This window comes from Terrapene carolina, unplaced genomic scaffold, assembly GCF_002925995.2.
Source record: "Terrapene carolina triunguis isolate 2854851 unplaced genomic scaffold, T_m_triunguis-2.0 Scaffold66, whole genome shotgun sequence".
Classification (NCBI taxonomy): domain Eukaryota; kingdom Metazoa; phylum Chordata; order Testudines; family Emydidae; genus Terrapene; species Terrapene triunguis.
This window is the reverse complement of record NW_020664417.1, coordinates 84,335,467-84,355,346: the sequence shown is the minus strand read 5'-3', so window position 1 is coordinate 84,355,346 and position 19,880 is coordinate 84,335,467. Positions and strand designations below refer to the sequence as shown.

At 45.1% G+C, this 19,880-nt stretch overlaps 1 protein-coding gene across 1 annotated transcript in view; it reads left to right on the top strand.

Moving 5' to 3' along the window:
* RGS12 (regulator of G protein signaling 12) overlaps window positions 1–19,880 on the top strand; it is a 174,815-nt gene that overhangs the window by 46,270 nt on the left and 108,665 nt on the right. Inside the window, exon 3 of the mRNA XM_026648073.1 lies at window positions 9,170–9,286. Within this exon, the coding sequence (XP_026503858.1) occupies window positions 9,170–9,286 (117 nt within the window). The remainder of the gene's footprint in view (window positions 1–9,169; window positions 9,287–19,880) is intronic.

Genomic DNA, 19,880 nt, shown 5'->3' with positions numbered 1-19,880 from the left:
TTCTCCCATCAGTCCCCATGCTGGATTCTGGAGCCAGCAGGGCACCATCCTGGCTGACTAGGTCATCATTCATCAGGATTGGCTCCATGCTGGGCACAGTGCCCAGCACCCAAACTCCTCATAATACGGGCATGATGTTGGCAAGTTGCCTGGGATGCGGTTCTGATCTCTGGTTTTACAGTACTTACTCTTGAGCTACTTAATCTGCTCCTTGCACTGGTCACCAATTCGGTAAATTTGCAAAGCTGCCAGCTTCTTCACTATTTGTGAGTATTTGTGGTCATTCCTAGTCCAGTTTTCCTGGCTTTGCACCAGAGATTTACCAATACTAGGCTGTGCTCTTGTGACCTTGAAGGAGTATGATTTGCAAAAGAGATGTTCTGTTCAGTCTGCATTGCAAACACAGAATGCTGTCTGGTGTATTTGCAACTCAGTGGTCAGAAAGGTTAACACTGACTCACTGAGCTGCTGCACTACACCAAGGGTGGTGGCTTCCATTTTCAAGATCCTTGGAATAGAGAGGAGAAAAGACGTTGGCCCGTGGGATTGTGGGATACTTTTTGGAGGACTCCCAGGACCTGAATCAAGCAGGGCTATGTTTACACTACAAAACAATAGGGCTCGAACCCTGGGTCAAGGCTTGACCTGGTCTCAGATCCTGCAACCCCAAAGGGTCCTAGGACCCTGGGTCGAAGCCCTGAGTTAGCATGATTTGTGTGTGGATAGAAGTGGCGGATAGGCTTGAGCTTGAGTCTGAGCTTGGGCTTACACTGGAGTGTAGATGTACCCGGTGTCGTTCTTATCGGTTACCAGTGGGATACCACAGTTTGCACTCCCCCACCTAATTTTTAAAACCCTCTGTCTTTTGTTAGGGTCTGAGACAAAAACTTGTTTTTGGAGGGAAAAATACTTTTTCATGATTAATTTTACTGTGTGTCTTGTTTTGATGTTTTCATTTTACTTAATTTCTTACGGATTTTTTGTGGTATCTTTAGGTTACATGAGTGATAAGCTAAGGGGAGCTCTAATCCGGTCATTATTACTGTTTCATTTCTTACAGAACTCATCTGTACTAGCAATTTTTTTATTGACTACCCAGTTCTTTATAGAAAAATCTGCTATAACAATATCACCCAGTTTTGTTTATACTTTTGTATATACTTTTAGTAGTTTGAGGGTTTTTTCTGCTGGACACCTGGATTCTTAAAGATATGAAAATGCTGAGGAAAACTAGATACAGCTCAACACTCAATCATATGAAATTCCTAAATATAGGCCACTTACAGGTTAAAAACCAATTAGAATTCAAACACGCTCTTTGGTAATGCTATAATGATTTTGGAAGAATAGTTCATATGTAAATTAATATGCAAGAAAAAAAGGAAACTAAAAGGGTTAATATTTACTAACGGGTATAAGACTTCTTAAGTTGTCAGATGGATTTTCTAGTTTCTCTACCATTCTAGGGTTAGGCTTCAGGAATTTTGGCTTTCCTTTTCAGCCTCTGCTCAAACATCTATCTACTCTTCTGATTCTGGTTTACTGATCCAGAGATTATAGGTTTCAGATAGAAAACATATCTTATACCACTATTTAACTAATAAATTGTAATAGACTTCATAGGCACTCTGTACCAAAAAAAAGAGAGTTCATCTAGCATATATGCACAATTCAAAGTATTTTTTAGCCAGATGGCAGTATGCTTCTTTGAAAAAGTCAGCTTCATCCTTACTAATTTTTCTACAGTAGTTTGTAGTACAGTAAAAGCTGTTTTATCAGACATGTTGGGAGAATGGGGGGTAAAAAATGCTAGTTAACTAAGGGTGAGGGAGTTTGGGTGTAGGAGGGGGCTTAGGGCAGCAGCTTGGGGTGGCGGATCCGGGGGGCCGCTCACCTCAGGCGACTCCCTGCAAGCAGTGACCTCTCCTGGCTGCTCCTAAGCGGAGGTGTGGCAGGCAGCTCTGCGCACTGCCTCCACAGGCTAATGGGAGCTGCGTTGCTAGCACTCGGGGCCCCATGCCAACTGGCTTATAAACCGGAATTTCAATGAAGATCAGAAATGCTGGTTTATAGAGCTTTCCTGTTGGTGAAGTGCCAGATAAAACAGCTTTTACTGTATATAACAAGTTTCAGAGTAGCAGCCGTGTTAGTCTGTATCCGCAAAAATAACAGGCGTACGGGGGGGGGGGGTCAGGGCGCCGTTTCTCGCCCCTGAACTGGGGTATCAACTGTCCCACTAGTGTCCCAGAAAAGGGGAGTGGAGAGGGAGGGACCCGGGCCCGCCCTCTACTCTGGGTCCCAGCCCAGGGGCCCTACGGATAGCGGCGAACCACTTGAACTAGCGATTCCTTCCCCTGGGCTACTTCCCTCTCCGGCCCTTCAGCTTGTGGGGCTTCCTGCCCTCTCTCCACTTGGGCCAAGTTTCTCCCAACACCAAACCGCTCTCCTCCAATCTGCTCTCTGCTTCAACACCAAACCACTCTGCTTCAACTCCTCCAACTGTCTGATTGAAGCAGGGGGTTTTTATCAGGTGACTAGCTTCAGGTGGTCTAATTGGCTTAATTGGTTTCAGGTGCTCTAATTAATCTGTAGCAGCCTCTCTTCCTTCTACAGGGAATAAGGCTCTCATCATCCTGGGACTTACATATCTCCCATCTATCACTCTGCTGCCCTCTGGCCATGCTATATCACAAAGGGTAATCAGTACTGTTATATCCTCCCTAAAAGTTCCTCTAACTACTGACTGACTACATGCATGTTAAAACCTTTCAATTACTAGTAGAAAACATCAGAGACACAGCCGCTGAAATCTTCCTTTACATCAGTGGTGCCCAGACTTTTCTCGTTATACCCCTGTTTACCAGTAATGGAGTCTGTCCAATCCCCCTCCCCCATTACTGCACAACTGACTCAGCAGAGGAGCTTGGGCTGAAGGCAGAGTTGGGAGCTGAACTGGGGATGGGGGTGGAGCTGAGGCTAGAGGCAGAGCTGGCCTGGGGGTGCAGAGGGAATGAGGGCAGAGCTGACCTGGGGACGGAGTGGAGCTGCTGCTGGAGCCAGAGCTGGCTTGGGGCTGGAGTGGAGCTGGGGCCAGAGCTGTGGCTGAGGGACGAGCAGAACTGCAGCTGGGGGCAGAGTGGGACTCGCTGGTGCTCCCTCCCCACCCCCCGTGGGAGCTATCCTGGGCCCTGATGTGTGCCCCCGTACAGTTTGGGGACCACTGCTTTATGCAAATAAATGCTGTGACTTCCTACAGGCTAGCAGATTTGCAGATTCTAATTGTAATAGCTATTTTCTGTTCAAGACTTCAGCAATAACTTACTGGGAAATTTAAATATTTTGCAGAGAGATTCAAGAAGTAGTCTTTCTTTAGCAGTGTCTAGTTCTCTTAGTCTCCCATAGGTATCTCTAACTCAGCTCTTTAGTGCAAGAAAGAGACTATTGGTTTAGGAAACACTTTTTTTTTTTTAAAGTGCTTATGCCTTGTCCAAATTGGCCAGGCAAATGGTTAACTTTAACTGGTTTGCACCTTTTTATAAGCAGTTCTCTAGCATTACTTTATTCTTGGTATAGATGGGGCTGTATTTCTCACTTTCTTTATTGGGGTCATATTTCTCATTTTCTTTCTTATGCTATGACTGGATTCTAACCAAGTACTAGATATTTATTTTTGTACAAGTGTCAGAAAACCTTACATCAAATTTTGACTGGGTGCTAATTTCCTGTTCTGTTTTGTACTCCTACGTAATTCTTCTAAGTGTGTTTTTTTTCATCCTCCCTTTCATTCTGTGTCTCTGCATTTACAGACCCTATATAACCCAAGAGGCTTTTAGTTTTAAACTCAGACATCAACATTTGCTGAATAACCAAATCTAGTGATTCTGAAGATTGCAGATCAATTTCATTTTCTCTTAGAATGCAATTGGAGTTACCTTAAAGCAGGCCTCCCCACCCCCTAAATCAGGGATCGGCAACCTTTGGCACGCGGCTCGCCAGGGTAAGCCCCTTGCCGGGCCGGGCCAGTTTATTTACCTGCCGCATCCACAGGTTTGGCTGATCTCGGATCCCACTGGCCGCGGTTTGCCGCTCCAGGCCAATGGGGGCCACAGCCAGTGGGAGCTGCGATCAGCCAAACCTGCGGACGCAGCAGGTAAACAAACGGGCCCGCCGCGGTGTTTACCCTGGCGAGCCGCGTTCCAAAGGTTGCTGATCCCTGCCCTAAATTTAGATGTAACTAGTTTCTAAAATCTTTTGCATTATATTTTATCTGTACATGATAAACACTCAAGAGTATCACACAGGGATTGCCACCTTTTAAACCTATGTTGGGTTTTTCTGTTCTCTCTTTGGGCTGCACTGGGAAACAAAGTGAAAATGTCATGTTCTCCTTTGTCCCAGATGTGTTTGCCCAGTTTTGATATTTGGTTTTCTTTCTCATCACCCTTCTGTTATGAAAGATGGATACCTGCTGGGAAAGCTTTTGTTTTTGGTGATACTACAGAGTAGCATGGAGAAGCATGCATTAAAGTGTACTTTAATACTTTCTCAGTTGGCTGCAGTATGCCATTTGCCCTCCAAAGTACTGATGTTACTATTGTTGCTAGCCTTTGGAGTTCCTCCTGCCTTACATTCCTCAGGGGGAGGGCTAGCTCAGTGGTTTGAGCGTTGGCCTGCTAAACCCAGGGTTGTGAGTTCAATCCTTGAGGGGGCCACTTAGGGATCTAGGGCAAAAAATCAGTACTTGGTCCTGCTAGTGAAGGCAGCGGGCTGGACTTGATGACCTTTTGGGGTCCCTTCCAGTTCTAGGAGATAGGTATATCTCCATATATTATTATTATTATATTATTTGTGTTTGTTCTCACTAAATGAAAGATTTAATAAATGTAAAGGTGGTACTTCCATAGTTAAAATGTGGTGAAACTTTCTGAAACTTACATGCAAGTAATTTACATCCTTACATACAAGGAACATCAAGTGTCACTAGTAATAACTTTCAAGGTGCCATGCTATTGTTTTGACTATCTGTAATTAATACTGATGCATTCTGCTGAATTTGCCATGGAGTCTACCCTTTGCTGCAGAGTATTGCGTCAGATCTAAGCCTTCATTTTGCAGGGGGAAAAGTTATTTTAGATCTTAGGATTGCAAAGAGCCTTAAAATATAAACCACGCATGAACCAATGCAATAATACCTGCCTGGATCTGCAGATCACTTGCAAATTATCTCAGAGATATGAAATGCCCTGTTTAGCTCAATGGGTGTTAACGCTGAAACCTAAGGATGGCAACTTTGAATGTCAGCATACTAAACTGATGATAATTTTATAGCCGAAATATCTAGCTAATGTGCTTGTTCCAGTCTGACATTGTTCCTGGGTGTCAAAAACCTCAAGAGTCTACTTTTCAGCTTCTCCCTGACAGCTTCTATGGTGTAGTTATTCATTGTCAGTACACTGAAAATTGAAAATATGGGGCAGAACAAAGATATTTCAATATAAAAAACACAGGGAATACTACATCATTTGTTTTCATAGTGAGATAAGAACCTCCTTATTTAAAGCTTTCCTGAAATGCCCCAGAAACAAGAAGGGCTTTCTCCAGAGTTTGGGTCCAGCTTCCTGAAAAGTACACTGGGCTGTGGCAATCCATCTTACAATAAAGAAGACTTCCAAATGGAGTCTCTAGTAAATATACACCAATGAGAATTGCAAAGTCACCAATGAGAGTCATATTGTTAAAGAATAGCATTGAATACCTGTGGGTAAATAAACAGATATTCATTTTCTTCCGAGAAGATGCCAAAAATATATCATCCTATAGAACAGTGATATAACTTCATAGTGTTCTGTTTTTTCCCCTACTTTGTACAATCAGCTGTGAACATCTAATTATAAGAATCTGGAATTATTTTTGTTTAATGTAAATTTCAAATGCAGAAAAACAAAACGCTTAGGGGGAAAAAAAAGAAATATTTTAGAGTTGGAAACAGTGACTCTCCTAAAGGCAGAAAAGAAAAAAAATTGAAGGAAAAGTAATAGAAAAGCTGCCATTTAAAAACCATGCAGTCGCTAATAAATATTCTTGAGACACAAGATAGGTCAGGTAATATCTTTTATTGGAGCATCTTCTCTTGAGAGAGTCCAAGTTTTGAGACAGAGCTCTTCTTCAGGTCTGGGAAATGTCACACAGAAAAATTATAAAAGACAAAAAAACCCTATCATTTCTGGGTGAACACTTTTCACAAAGCAATTATAGTTCTCTATATCTGACTTCTCAGTCATCATCCTCAAAGGAAAACTGCACAGCGTCTTCAAAAGACAAGCCTAAGAGCTTAAGTTCATAACTTTGCTAGACCCTAAAAATCATGGATGGAATAGAGACACTGGAATTATGGCTTTTTACAGTGGTCTATAACCCATTAAACCCACCCCTCTCTGCTTCTTTTCTTGTGTGCCTCCCCCCCCCGCCCCCCGTGACTGGAGAGGTATTATCTGGCTACTTCACCTGAAACGGTCCCTCTAAATATGTTTACTTATGCTAAACAATTTTTTCACCTTGTATTTAGTTGTGACGCTCTGAGTACATTTCCCAGACCTGAAGAAGAACTCTGTGTAAGCTTGAAAGCTTGTCTCTCTCTCCAAGAGAAGTTGGGCCAATAAAATGGTCTTTATCCTGGGACCAACAAAGCCATGACAACATAGCATATTCTTGTAAACTTGCATCCTTCCTCACCACAGCAGATGAAATAAGGGATAGTTAAGTATGATATAATTAAAAGGAACATTTTAAGACAACATAAATTGGGAGTGGTGAATGCGCCTCTTCAATGTTGCCTGGAAGGCGGGTGCACTACCTTTGGACTGGCAGACTGGGGTGGTGGTCCCGATCTTTAAGGAAGGATACCAGAGGGTGTGTTCCAACTATAGGGGGATCACACTCCTCAGCGTCCTCAGCAAAGCCTATGCCAGGGTGCTTGAGGGGAGGTTACGCTCGTTAGTTGTATCTCGGATTCAGGAGGAACAATGTGGATTCTGTCCTGGCCTTGGAACAACTGACCAGCTCTTTGCTCTCTTGCAGATACTCAAGGGATCGTGGGAGTTTGCTAATCCAGTCTACCTTTGTTTTGTAGACCTGGAGAAGTCCTATGACTGCATTCCCTTAGATGTCTTGTGGGAAGTGCTGCTGGGAGTATAAGGTGCCGGTGCTGCTTTTGCATGCTATCCGGTCCCTCTGCTCTCAGAGTGGGAGTTGTGTTTGTATTCTTGGCATTAAGTTGAGTTCGTTCAAGGTGAGTGATGGACTCCACCAAAGTTGCATCTTGTCCCCACTCCTGTTCGTAATTTTCATGCACAGAATATCAGGGCGCAGCCGAGCTGTGGAGTGCATCCGGTACGGGGACTCGGAGGTAGCATCTCTGCTCTTTGCAGATGAAGATGTCCTTCTTGCTTCTTCAGACTGTGATCTCCGAATGTTTTGCAGCTGAGTGTGAAGTGGCTGGGATGAGAATCAGCACCTCCAAATAAGAGGTCATGGTCCTCTCCTAGAAGAAAGTGGACTGCTCTCTCTAGGTGCGGCGGGGGCTGCTACATTTAGTGGAAGAGTTTAAATATCTAGGGGTCTTGTTCACGAGTGATGGCAAGTTGGGAGCATGAGATCAACTGGCGGATTGGTGCGGTGGTGGCAGTGATGCGGGCGCTGTGCTGATCCATGGTGGTGAAGCGGGAGCTGAGTTCTTGGACAAAGCTCTCAGTTTACAGGTCGCTGAAAGAACGAGATCGCGGGTACAAGCGCAGAAATGAAGTTTCTCCGCAGGGTGACTGGGCTTACTCTCTGAGACAGGGTGAGGAGCTCGGCTATTTGGGAGGGCCTTGGAGTAGAGCCACTCCTCCTCTGGATCAAGATGAGCTAGTTGAGGTGGTTTGGGCACCTGTTAAGGATGCCCCCTGGGAGGCTTCCATTGGAACTTTTCCAGAAACGTTGCATTGGGTGGAGGCCTTGAGGCCGACCCAGAACGTGCTGGAGGGATTATATCTCTTGGCTGGCCTGGGAATGGTGGGGAATCCCCCAGGAGGAGCTGGAACATGTTGCGGAGGAAAAATAGGTTGGGTCTTCCCTATTCTCCATGCTGCTGCCGCGACCTTTGCTGGGAAAAATGGCCTAAAGGAAGAAGAAGAAGAAGATGATAAATTGGGGGAAGTTTCAGATACATGGAGCAACAAAAATAGTGACTCTCCAGCTGTGGATGGTGTGGGGAGGGAGAAGGAAACAACAGAGAAGAGGCCCTCACTAAAGAGAAACTGAGCTTGGTGGAACATCTCCATAGAGATGTTTGAAATCCAGAAGACCATTTTGATTTAACTTTGGAGGTGGATTACAATGCCATTTATGGTTGAGGATAGGGGTGCTATAACTCTATTCTCCAAAGCTAAAGAGTAGTCAGTGACTTCATTTTAGACCTCATGCGAGAAAGTGGGAATTTATTGATATTAGGCCATAAAAAGGGAATGTCAGTAATCGAAGTGGGGACACAAGAAAATTTTACTCTCAACTTGATGTCAGTTTCATTTGTCTGGATGTAATAAGATAACTTTGATGCTGCATCCGATCAGTTCCAAAATTTCAGGGAATGTTCCAGCTGTGTTTAAAGCATACAGAAAGAGTGCATCAAAGATTGGGTAAGATGGATTCTAGTATTGTTGTAGCATCATATGGAGGAAATGTGAGTAAGCATTTTATAGTCATTATAACATAGGAGTAGGTCTCTCATGTTCAAATATGGGCATCCATGTTGCTAATAATTACACATAGAATTTACTTTATGCAGATGAGTAGTCTCACTGATTACTCATGTTCATAAAGTCATTTGTGTCTAAATGTTTGAAGGACTAGGGACTTTGGCTGGAAAAGTCACCTCATGAACTTAAGTATGTCACTTGGGTAGAGAATTTCAGAGACAGAAAGGGGAGACAGTTGCCTAACACCCATTCAAAATGGGAACCTAACTCACTTTTATTACTTTTATTGAAGATCTTCTTCCTTGCTGTTCAATGTGCCTGTCAACACAATTCTCTAGAAATCAGATGTTGTCTCTGAGGAGTTGTTCTATGTAAATAAAGTACTAAAATAAAATACAAGTATAAGTAACCCTATATTTTCTATTGTGTTTTAGGGTGCCACATTTGGACATTCAGTTGGATTAGCCCTGGCTCCCCAACGTTCGTCTGTTCGGAGATCATTTGGAAGATCTAAGCGATTTAGCATTACTCGTTCACTGGATGATCTTGAGGTAATTAAGCTTACATAAAACATTATATTAAACTTTTAAATGATTCCTGGAGAGTAATATTTTAGTAATTTTGCCAATGATACAGGATCTGTGGAAGCAACAAATACAGTGCCGAGAGCTGCCTGACTACTATGGAACAGATGCTCAATCAGCAAGGGGAGCTAGAGGGAGAGGAGGTTGAAGGAGGCTTCATTCCTTCCTCTCTTCTAGTGCTGTCTCCCCAATGGCTGCTTTATGGGGGGGGGGGCGGGGAAGGAGAGAAAGATGGGACACCAACTAATCTACCTATCTCTTCCAATTTGGAAGTAAGAAAGGTACTTCAGAAGTGGGAGCAAAAAGACTGAGAGCCCTTGGCATGGGGGGAGGAAGGAATGGGAAGGAACACAAAGCCCCTGGCATGAAGGGAAGAATGGGGGATCCTGGTTTGGATGGGTGGGGGAAAAAGGAGTAATTTGAGCACATGAAGTCCCAGGCATAGGTGGGCAATTGCAGGCAGGCAAATGGAGTCTTGAGCGTGGGGGTGAGAAAAAGGGAGAATCAGAAAATGGAGGGATGCAATGGTGTGTTGATGCAATGAGTGCTCAGTCTACAGAAGCAATGAACTGTGCGACCCTATAGTCCAATTATTCATTACTTTATTTCTCTCTTCCCAAATATCTGTTTATTTCTCAAATATTTTGAAGCAAGAAAAAAGCAAATATTCTTTATTGAGAACAATATCTATATTCCTCTCTGAAGTTTTAAAATAATGTGATTTTTTTTTTTAAACCATATACTCAGAAGTTTAAAATGGTAGGCTGTCCTTTAAACATCAAAGCAAAATAATCTGAGTGGAGACCTAGTGTGAGAAATATTAGCCCGGGCAGTAATTTGAAAAACGTCATAAGTGAACGGAAAAAAAAGTGTTTGGAATGGAAGTGTCTAGTTCTAAATATAGTAGTATTACTGCAGCACTATAATTCAGTATTATAATCACCAAACAACCATTATGTCTACTAAAGTAGAACAGAATACAGTCTTCAGTACTGATGAGCAGGATAAGTTGTATTCCATGTAGTTTCTTGTACATGGGTATTTTGAATGTAGCTCAGTCATTCACAAAGGGCAGAATATAGTCCATTATCTCTTACAAATCAGAGACAAATTCTGTCCAAGCATTATGTATAGTAATTGCTAGCAATATCTTAGCAGTCAGGTCTTCACAAAAAGACACCTAGAAATTTGATTTTCATGGGATAACAAGAAAGGGGGCTGGTTGTGTCTGCCTGTACAAGAGTGGGTCCTCAAAATAGCCAAAGACTTGTGGCAGACCTCCTCCTCCATCCCTCCCACTTTGAAACGGGCTGAGAAAAAAGTACTTTGTGCTGGCCAAAGGTTTTGAATACCTTTATACCCATCCGCCCCGGGCTCGTTGGTTGTGTCTGTGGCCAACGAGAAAGACAAGCGGGTCCCCACCTCCTTGACTCCCAAAAACAAAGAGTCCAAAAAATTCGGTTTATTTGGGAGAAAATTTTATTCAACCACCAGCCTGCAATTTTGGGTGGCGAACCATCAAGCGGTACAATTTTAATCTCTGGGATGGCCTTAAAAATTTTCAGGAATCCCTCCCTCAAGGTCTGGCCCAAGAGTTTGGCACCCTGGTGGAGGAGGGTACTGCGGCGGCCAGATGTTCCCTGGAGATGGCATGGGATGTGGCGGACTCAGCAGCAAGGGTGGTCGCATCGGTGGTGGTCATGCGATGCAGCTCCTGGGTCCAAACAGCGGGCCTCTTCCAGGAGATGCAGGCCTCGATCCAGGACTTCCCCTTTGATGGAGTTGGTCTGTTCTCGGATCAAACAAATGCCAGGCTGCACGGGTTGAAGGACACTAGGGCTACCCCTTTGCTCGTTGGGCATACACACACCACAATCAGCCAGGAATTTTTTCCAGCCACCACCGCTGTCAGGGATCTACAATGAGAAGGGATGCTAGTTTTAATTGTCATCGCCCTTCTTCCTCCCACTCACCGCCTTTCCCCTTACCGCTTGGCCTGGTTGTGGGTTATGTCAGACTGTTGGGTCTTGGACATGGTAGCTCGGGGCTATACCCTACAGTTCTTGGCTGCCCCTTCTTCCCGCCCCCCCATTTTCCTGTCTGTCTTCAGGGACCCTTCTCACGAGCAACTCCTTGTTCAGGAGGTCGAGAAGCTCCTGGGTTTGGGGGCTGTGGAGGAAGTTCCTCGGGACATGGGGAAGTGGATTCTACTTCCGCTACTCGAAGCTCGAAGGCCAAAGGGGGCCTCAGATCCATCCCGCGTGGCCTCAACAAGTCTCTCAAGAAGTTGAAGTTCCACATGGTCTCCCTGGCCTCCATTGTTCCTTCCCTGGATCCGGAGGACTGATACACCGCCTTCAACTTAAAGGACGCTTACTTTTCTGTCTCCATATTTCCGCATCACAGGCATTTCCTGCATTTCATAGTGGCTGGGCGCCACTTCCAGTTCACAGTGCTACTCTTTGGCCTGTCCTCGGCCCCGAGAGTGTTCACGAAATGCATGGCGCCGTTAGTGGCTTACCTGAGACGTTGAGATCTTCCCATATCTTGACGACTGGCTCATCAAGGGCAGGTCTCCGGAGCAGGTGCAATGGAGCCTCGATCTGGTGTGGTTCATCTGCAACAATCTGGGCCTGTTAATAAACACAGAGAAGTCCACGTTAACGCCAGTCCAATGCATAGAGTTTATTGGAGCGGTTCTCGACTCCATGCGAGCCACGGTCTTCCGTCCAGAAGCGCGCTTTCAGGCCATGTCGGGCTTGATCGCCCACATAAAGAGCCATCCTCTCACTACAGCCCACATGTGCCTACAGCTAATGGGCCACATGGCCGTGTGCACGTACGTGGTCAGCCATGCCCGACTTCATCTACAGCCTGTGCAGGCGTGGCTGGCTTTGGTCTATATCCCCAGCAGACACACACCGGACCACGTCCTCCTGTCCTTGGACTGGTGGCTGGATCCCAAGTCGGTGCTGCAGGGAGTTCCCTTTGTGACCCTGTCTCCATCGCTCACCCTGGTCTCGGAGGCGTTGGACCTGGGCTGGGGAGCCCATCTGGGCGAGCACAGTACCCAGGGCCTCTGGCTACACAGCGATCTGGCCTTCATATCAACGTCAGGGAGCTCAGAGTGGTTCGCCTGGCATGCCAGGTGTTCTTGCCCCACCTGAAGGGCAGGGTGGTGCAGATCCTGACAGACAATACGGCCGCAATGTATTACATCAACAGGCAGGATGGTGCCAGATCTTTGGCCCTTTGTCAGGAGGCGCTCAGCCTCTGAGACTTTTATGTGTGGCATGCCATTCATCTGGTGGTCTCCCACCTGCCTGGAACCAGGAACGTCCTAGTGGATCGCCTCAGCAAGACCTTGTCTCGCCACGAATGGTCGCTTCATCCGGAGGTGGGTCAGCCTAATCGTCTATGGGTGGGGGACTTCCCAGTGGACCTGTTTGCATCCAGGCGGAACAGAAAGTACCACGTGTTCTGTTCTCTGCAGGGCATGGACAAGGGCTTCCTGTTGGCCTTCCTGATTCCGTGGTCAGGAGCGCTGATGTACGCCTTCCCGCCGGTACTGTTAATCCACAAGGTATTGCTGAAGGTGAAGCAAGACACAGCATCTGTTATCCTCATAGCCCCAGCGTGGCCTTGTCAACACTAATTTGGCATGCTGCTGAGTCTTTCGGCAGCCACCCTGTTGCAGCTACCTCTTTGGCCGGATCCGGTCTCCCAGAACCACTGCAACCTGCTGCACCTGAACCTGGCGTTGCTGCACTTGACTGCTTGGCTGCTGTGTGGTTGAGTATGGATGAATGGGAGTGCTCTGCTGGTGTCCAACAGGTCCTGCTGGGCAGCAGCAAACTGTCCACCAGGGCTACATATATGGCAAAGTGGAAGCAGTTCATGTGTTGGGCCTCGGACCGACACATTCATGCAGAAGAGACCCTGCTGCAGGACATCCTGGACTATTTACTGCACCTTAAGCTCCAGGGTCTGTCACCATCTTTGATCAAGGTGCACCTAGAGGCCATTTTGGTGTTCAAGCCTCCGTTTCAAGGCCGGTTGGTCTTTGCCCATCCCATGATGGCGTTGTTCCTGAAAGGTCTGGAGCACCTTTACCCTCGTGTCTGGGACCTGAATCTTGTGTTGTTGAGGCTCATGGATCCCCCCTTCGAACCCTTGGCTTCCTGCTCCTCCTTCTCTCCTAGAAGGTTTTCTTCTTGGTTGCTATAACTTCGGTCCGTAGGATGTCTGAGATCAGGGTGCTCAAGCCGGAGCCACCTTTACAGTCTTCTGTAAGGACAAGGTCCAGCTGCATCCGCATCCGGCTTTTTTGCCCAAGGTCGTCTCCCAGTTCCACACTGGTCAAGACATTTACCTACCGGTTCTTTGTCCAAAGCCTCATGCGATGGAGGAAGAACGCAGGCTGCATACCCAAGACATCAGACTGGCACCGGCCTTCTATGTTGTTAAAACAAAGCCATTCCGTAAGTCAACTCAATTTTTCGTTGCTGTCTTTGACAGGATGAAAGGTTGCCCAGTGTCAGCCCAGAGAATCTTGGATTGGATCACAGCCTGCATCTGCTACTGCTATGAGCTGGCAAAGGTGCCCCCGCCGGTGATCGTAACGGCTCATTCAACTACGGCACAGCCGTCATTGGCAGCCTTCCTGGCACAGATGCTGATCCAAGAGATCTGTCGGGACGCCACCTGGTCATCCATCCACACATTCGCGTCGCACTACATGCTGACCCAGCAGGCTCGAGACGATGCTGGCTTTGGCAGAGCAGTGTTGCAAGCTGCAAGACTGTGAACTGCAAGCCCACCCCTGTTGCTTCTGCTTGTGAGTCACTTAGAATGGAATCAACATGAGCAAGCACTCAAAGAAGAAAAAACGGTTACTTACAGTTACAAAAGGTTGTTCTTCGAGATGTTTTGCTCATGTCCATTCCATTGCCTGCCCTCCTGCCCCTCTGTCGGAGTTGTCGGCAAGAAGGATGTGAGAGGGCGTTGGGCCGGTGGTGCCTGATATACTGTGGCATGAGCATGGCACTCCAGAGGGCACCACAGTCAGCCCTACGGGTACCACTAAGGCAAAAATCTCTGATGGCCGTGCACGTTGGCGTGCACACACCTAGAATGGAATGGACATGAGCAACACCTCTTGAAGAACAACAGTTTCGAAAGGTAGGTAACCATTTTTTTTTATGGTTATAAACTCCATTTGTTGGCTTAGTAGCAAAGTTTCTAAATAGGTAACTTGACTTACATTTGACTGATTAAAATCAGGAACTTCCCTGATTCTCAGCTTTCCAGAATCAATTCATCACTTTGGAAAATAAAATTAATAAGTGTTTTTTCTTTTGGGTTCACCACTTTTAAGTGATCTTGATTCACCATAGGTGGCTAGAATTTTTCCTACAGACACTCCCCGATTTATGCAAGGCATTCCGTTCCGGAACGCCTTGCGTAGGTTGAATTTTGCGTAAGTTGGGGACATATTTCCAACAATTAAGCCAAAAAACCAAAAAACCCGCTTATGGAATTTTTTCCGTAAGTGCGGGTTTGCGTAAGTCGGGTTTGCGTAACCTGGGGAGCATCTGTATTTCCACCATGGTTCAAGGTTTAGACCTCTTGCCACCATTTTATCTAATTTTGTGCCCAAGACCCTAGCTAAGTTACATCAGTTTGGTCTTCAATGGAACCAAAACGGCATTACATCCCCAAGAAAATATCTTCATCTATAGCTTGGAAAAAATTGCTTATTGGTCTTCTATTCTTCTGTACGTTTACCATTCTCCCCAGTAATTCAGTTCTCAAAGTACTGCACCTGTTTTGCATAATATAGTTTAAAGTCTCAAAACTAATAAAAATTTAACCCTACAGATGCTGCTGCTTAGAGAGCTCTATGGCTCTGTGATTAATCTTTAAATCTGATACATCTGTCCTTTCTCTCTTTTTAAACATATGCTGTTGGTATAAGAGGGACTGTTTCTTACTTGTTGCTAGTTTCTGTTTCTTAGGCTGTCTACACTACATCATTTACAGAAACTCAGCTGCACTGATGCAGCTGTACTGCTGTAGCACTTCTGGTGAAGACGCTCTAAGCCAACGGAGAGAGCTCTCCTGTTGGCTTAAGAAGTGCTGTCTCTGTGAGAGGTGGTAGCTGGGTTGGCGGGAGCTTAGGTCGGAATAAATTATGTTGCTTGGGGTGTGGATTATTCACATCCTGGAGTGATGTAAATTATACTGAAGTAATTTGTAGTGTAGACATAAGCTTAGAATGTGCCACTGAGTGTTAGCTTTTAAAATAATTTACAACCAAATGCACAGAGTAAAACCCATGCTTACTGGTTTTACAAAATACACTCATTCCTGTCTTAATATGAAATCCAAAACCTTTAATCTCTCTATCAAATCAAAATATTTAGTTCTAAATAGTGTAAATGAGCCAGACGTTCACATTCAAAATTAAAACTCCTCCACAGTCTCTCTGTGCAGAACATGTTGGCATGGAGCACCAGCTGTGACCCCTTGCAGGCCCTCACCTTCTCAGGACAAGAGGTCCTGGTAGCATTATATTCCTGGGGGAATTTGGCGCCAAAAAATTAAAAATTCTGTGCACAATATTTTAAAATTCCGCGTATTTTATTTGTCAAAATAATACTATATAATCATGTCAGTTTCCCTTATTTTGATAATTTATTTAAAAATACCTATCAGCAACTATGTCTGTAACAGTACAGAAACAAACAAAAAAAATTCCTCCAGGAGTAGAATGTTAAGGAAACCCCTGTGACAACCCAGTTCCTGTTTCTCTGCCCTCTCCCCCCAGAGCCCAGTGGGGGGGGGGGCAGACACACTCTCTCCCCCAGACCCCAGCTGCAGCTCCCCACAACCAGACACTTGCATGCACCCCATACCCCGTCCCCCAGAGCCCAGCCATGGGAACCCCCCTGGCCAGACACTCACACACACCCCTCCCCACCAGAGCCCAGCTGTGGGTCCCTCCCCCGCCCCCACAGTCCAGACACTCACACGCACTCCCTACCTCCCACCCCTCAGAGCCCAGCAGCGGGATGCCTCCTAACCCAGACACCCACACTCCTTTCCCCTCAGCCCAGACACTCGCACCTCCTCCCTCCCAGACCCCAGCTGTGGTGCCTCCCCAGCCTAGATACTCACACCCTCTCCCCTTCAGAGCCCAGGGATACAGAGGGAGAAACAGCCTGATGCTGGGTCCTGGGCTTGTATGGAGTTTCCTGCATGCTGCCTCTTTCCTTCAGAGCATGCTGAGAACTGCAGCTGCTGAAAATCCTCCTGCTCCCTCCCCTTCCCCCCAGCAGTGTCTTCTACTTGCGAGCTGTGCTCTGCTGGGTCCAGTGGCCCTAGTGGTGGCCAGCAGCTCTGCAGCCCATTTCCGTGGAGGAAAAGGAAATTCTGCACAAAACCCATGAATTTCTGCTCAAATTCTGCATGCGCAATGGCGCAGAATGCCCCCCGGAGTAATGGCATTAGTAGTTGTAGCAGCTATAACTAAGCTCAGGTACACTTTCACAGCTCAAGAGTCCTCCTGAGATCTGTAGCTACATGTGTATGAAGGAGTGTTTCTTTGATGGATCAATGGTGTGGTCATGTGGGAACTGTGGTGTGGAAGGGCCGGGTGGGAGAAATGGGGACAAGGAGGTAATTGGGTAAGAGGTATAATGGGGGCATATCCAGCAGGCAGAAATTGAGAAGAAATTATTAAACATCAACAATAGATAACTGTTTGAAATAAAATGAAAAAAGTCAGTTTGACAGATGTAGCAATATCCTTGGATATCCTTATTGAATTAAGTTTAAGTGTCTTTGGAGTCAGTTGTATTAAATTAGATGAAGATTTCTAACCATCAGAGGAGTGAAGTTCTGGAACAGCCTTCCAAGGTTTAAACCCACTTTCAGCTTGGAAAAGAGGAGACTAAGGGGGGATATGATAGAGGTATATAAAATAATGAGTGATGTGGAGAAAGTGAATAAGGGAAAGTTCTTCACTTGTTCCCATAATATAAGAAGTAGGGGCCACCAAATGAAATTAATGGGCAGCAGGTTTAAAACAAATGGAAGTTCTTCACACAGCGCACAGTCAACTTGTGGAACTCCTTGCCTGAGGAGGTTGTGAAGGCTAGGACTATAACAGTGTTTAAAAGAGAACTGGATAAATTCATGGAGGTTAAGTCCATTAATGGCTATTAGCCAGGATGGGTAAGGAATGGTGTCCCTAGCCTCTGTTTGTCAGAGAGTGGTGATGGACGGCAGGAGAGAGATCACTTGATCGTTACCTGTTAGGTTCACTCGCTCTGGGGCACCTGGCATTGGCCACTGTCGGTAGACAGAATACTGGTCTGGATGGACCTTTGGTCTGACCCAGTATGGCCATTCTTATGTTCTTAAACTAGTGTAAATGGTGAATTCCCTGTAACCTGAAGTCTTGAAGCATGATTTGAGGACTTCAGTAAGTCAGCCAGAGGTTCGGGGTTTGTTTAAGGAGTGGGTGAGGTTCTGTGGCTTGCAGTGTGCAGGAGGTCAGATTAGATGATCACGATGGTCCCATCTAAGCTTAAAGTCTAAGAGTCATAGGTGTTATGTATTATTGTGGGCCTGAATGATTACAAGACTATATTGAACAATGTGGCAGACAGCAATGGACTCTTGAGACAATACGCGTGAAGTGGATTTCTTGGGCAATATCTAGAGGGTGGGGAATGCAAATTTCCCTCCCTCTTAATTCCCCACCAGAACCTTTTGAAAATCCCCTGAGGAAGGGATCATTGTCTACTGATCACCTGTTCCTGGAATCTGAAGATCAAAAACCCAGGCTGTATAAAGAAAACACTAACCTATACGAACTTGTAACCACAGAAAAATCCCTTGGTGGGGTTTGAAGGACTGACTTCTATTAGAGACCCTGCTGGAGCAGGGGTGTGTGGGTGTATGATTTCTGGTGAGCTTACTAGCATGTGAGTAGGTTCTTTTATTGTTTTTAATATATTTTCTCTAATGCTTTCACCTTAAGAATAAATGTATTTGGTTAGAGAGAACTGGGTGTAACTTATAACTACTGGCAATTATTCTATTCATAAGCCTTCAAAGAGAAAACAAAGTGTAGACGCTGGCCTGTTCAGGCAGTCTGGCTTGCTGACAATTTCGCAGTGTAGGCAGGGAACTCTGCAGCCTGGGTAAATCCCAGTCAAGAGGACAGAGATGCAGGTCTCCTCCCAAGAGAGGTGATGGCTAGGAGCTGGGATCCCAAAAGTGAGTGCCCCCTTGATGGACTGTGAAGGTGGAATACGGGTCAGTTGCCCGGAACTCTGACAGCCAAGATTAAACACACAGTAATTAAAAACAGTGGTAGTTAATTAACATTAACTGTTGTTCTTGTTCTGTTAAATGCCACTGTCTTTTTTTACTTTGTTTTTAATCCTGGCCTATTGTCATTTAAAAAAAATAATTAGTTGTCTTTTAAAAATTATTTAATGGGTTTCAATCATTGCCTATTAAATCTTGAATGCCCACTTCGCATCTGACGAAGTGGGCATTCACCCACGATAGCTTATGCTCCAATACATCTGTTAGTCTTTAAGGTGCCATAGGACTCTTTGTTGCTTTTTACAGATCCAGACTAACACGGCTACCCCTCTGATATTAAATCTTGAAAAACTATCCCTCTTCTGTCCTCCCTCTTTCTGATTGTCTCTGAGCTCTAGGCCACCTGTCCCACCCTGCATCTCAAAGGTAGCCCTGTGAGTCCTCCCCCTATGCTGCCCACCCCACCCCATAGATTCATGCTCTGTGTGCACGCTTGTCGGGGGGGGGGGAAAGGGGGCGGGATTCCCAAGACTTAACAGCTGGTCAAACATCCCAAGTTTAGTGAAAGTAACCTTAAAATTAGTGTTCTTTAAACTTTAAATATCTTAAACTCAAATGCTCACCCCTTGCAAGGTGATGTGCGCCCTCAACTGGCACTCCTCATGTTGCAGGAATGGGCTCACAGTTTGTAAGATTGAGCCATTTTCCACAGGAAACAAATGGCCAAAGCTGAGATCCTGAAGAAAAGGACATTTCTCTTTGATTGATATCACAACTAAAAATTGTCTTTCCAAATACAAGATATGACAAACTATATTTTCATCATCAAGAAGAAAAATTGTAAAATTGTAAAATACAAACAAGATTCAAAACGTCAGTTGCTTTGGAACAAGAGCTGAACACATGGCTAAGAGACTAGTTTAAACTGTACTGTACTATTAAGCAAATAGATTACCAATTGAAATTTATTAAATATTTATGGATGTTTTTCTACATTTTAAAATATATTGATTTCAATTACAACAGAATACAAAGTGTATAGTGCTCACTTTATCATTTTTAAACTGCCAATATTTGCAATAAAAATAATATAAACAAAAGAAATAATATTTTTCAATTCACCTTATACAAGTACTGCAGTGAAATCTCTTTATTGGGAAAGTGCAACTTATAAATGTAGATTTTTTTTTTTTTTTTTTTTTTTTTTTTTTTTTTTTTT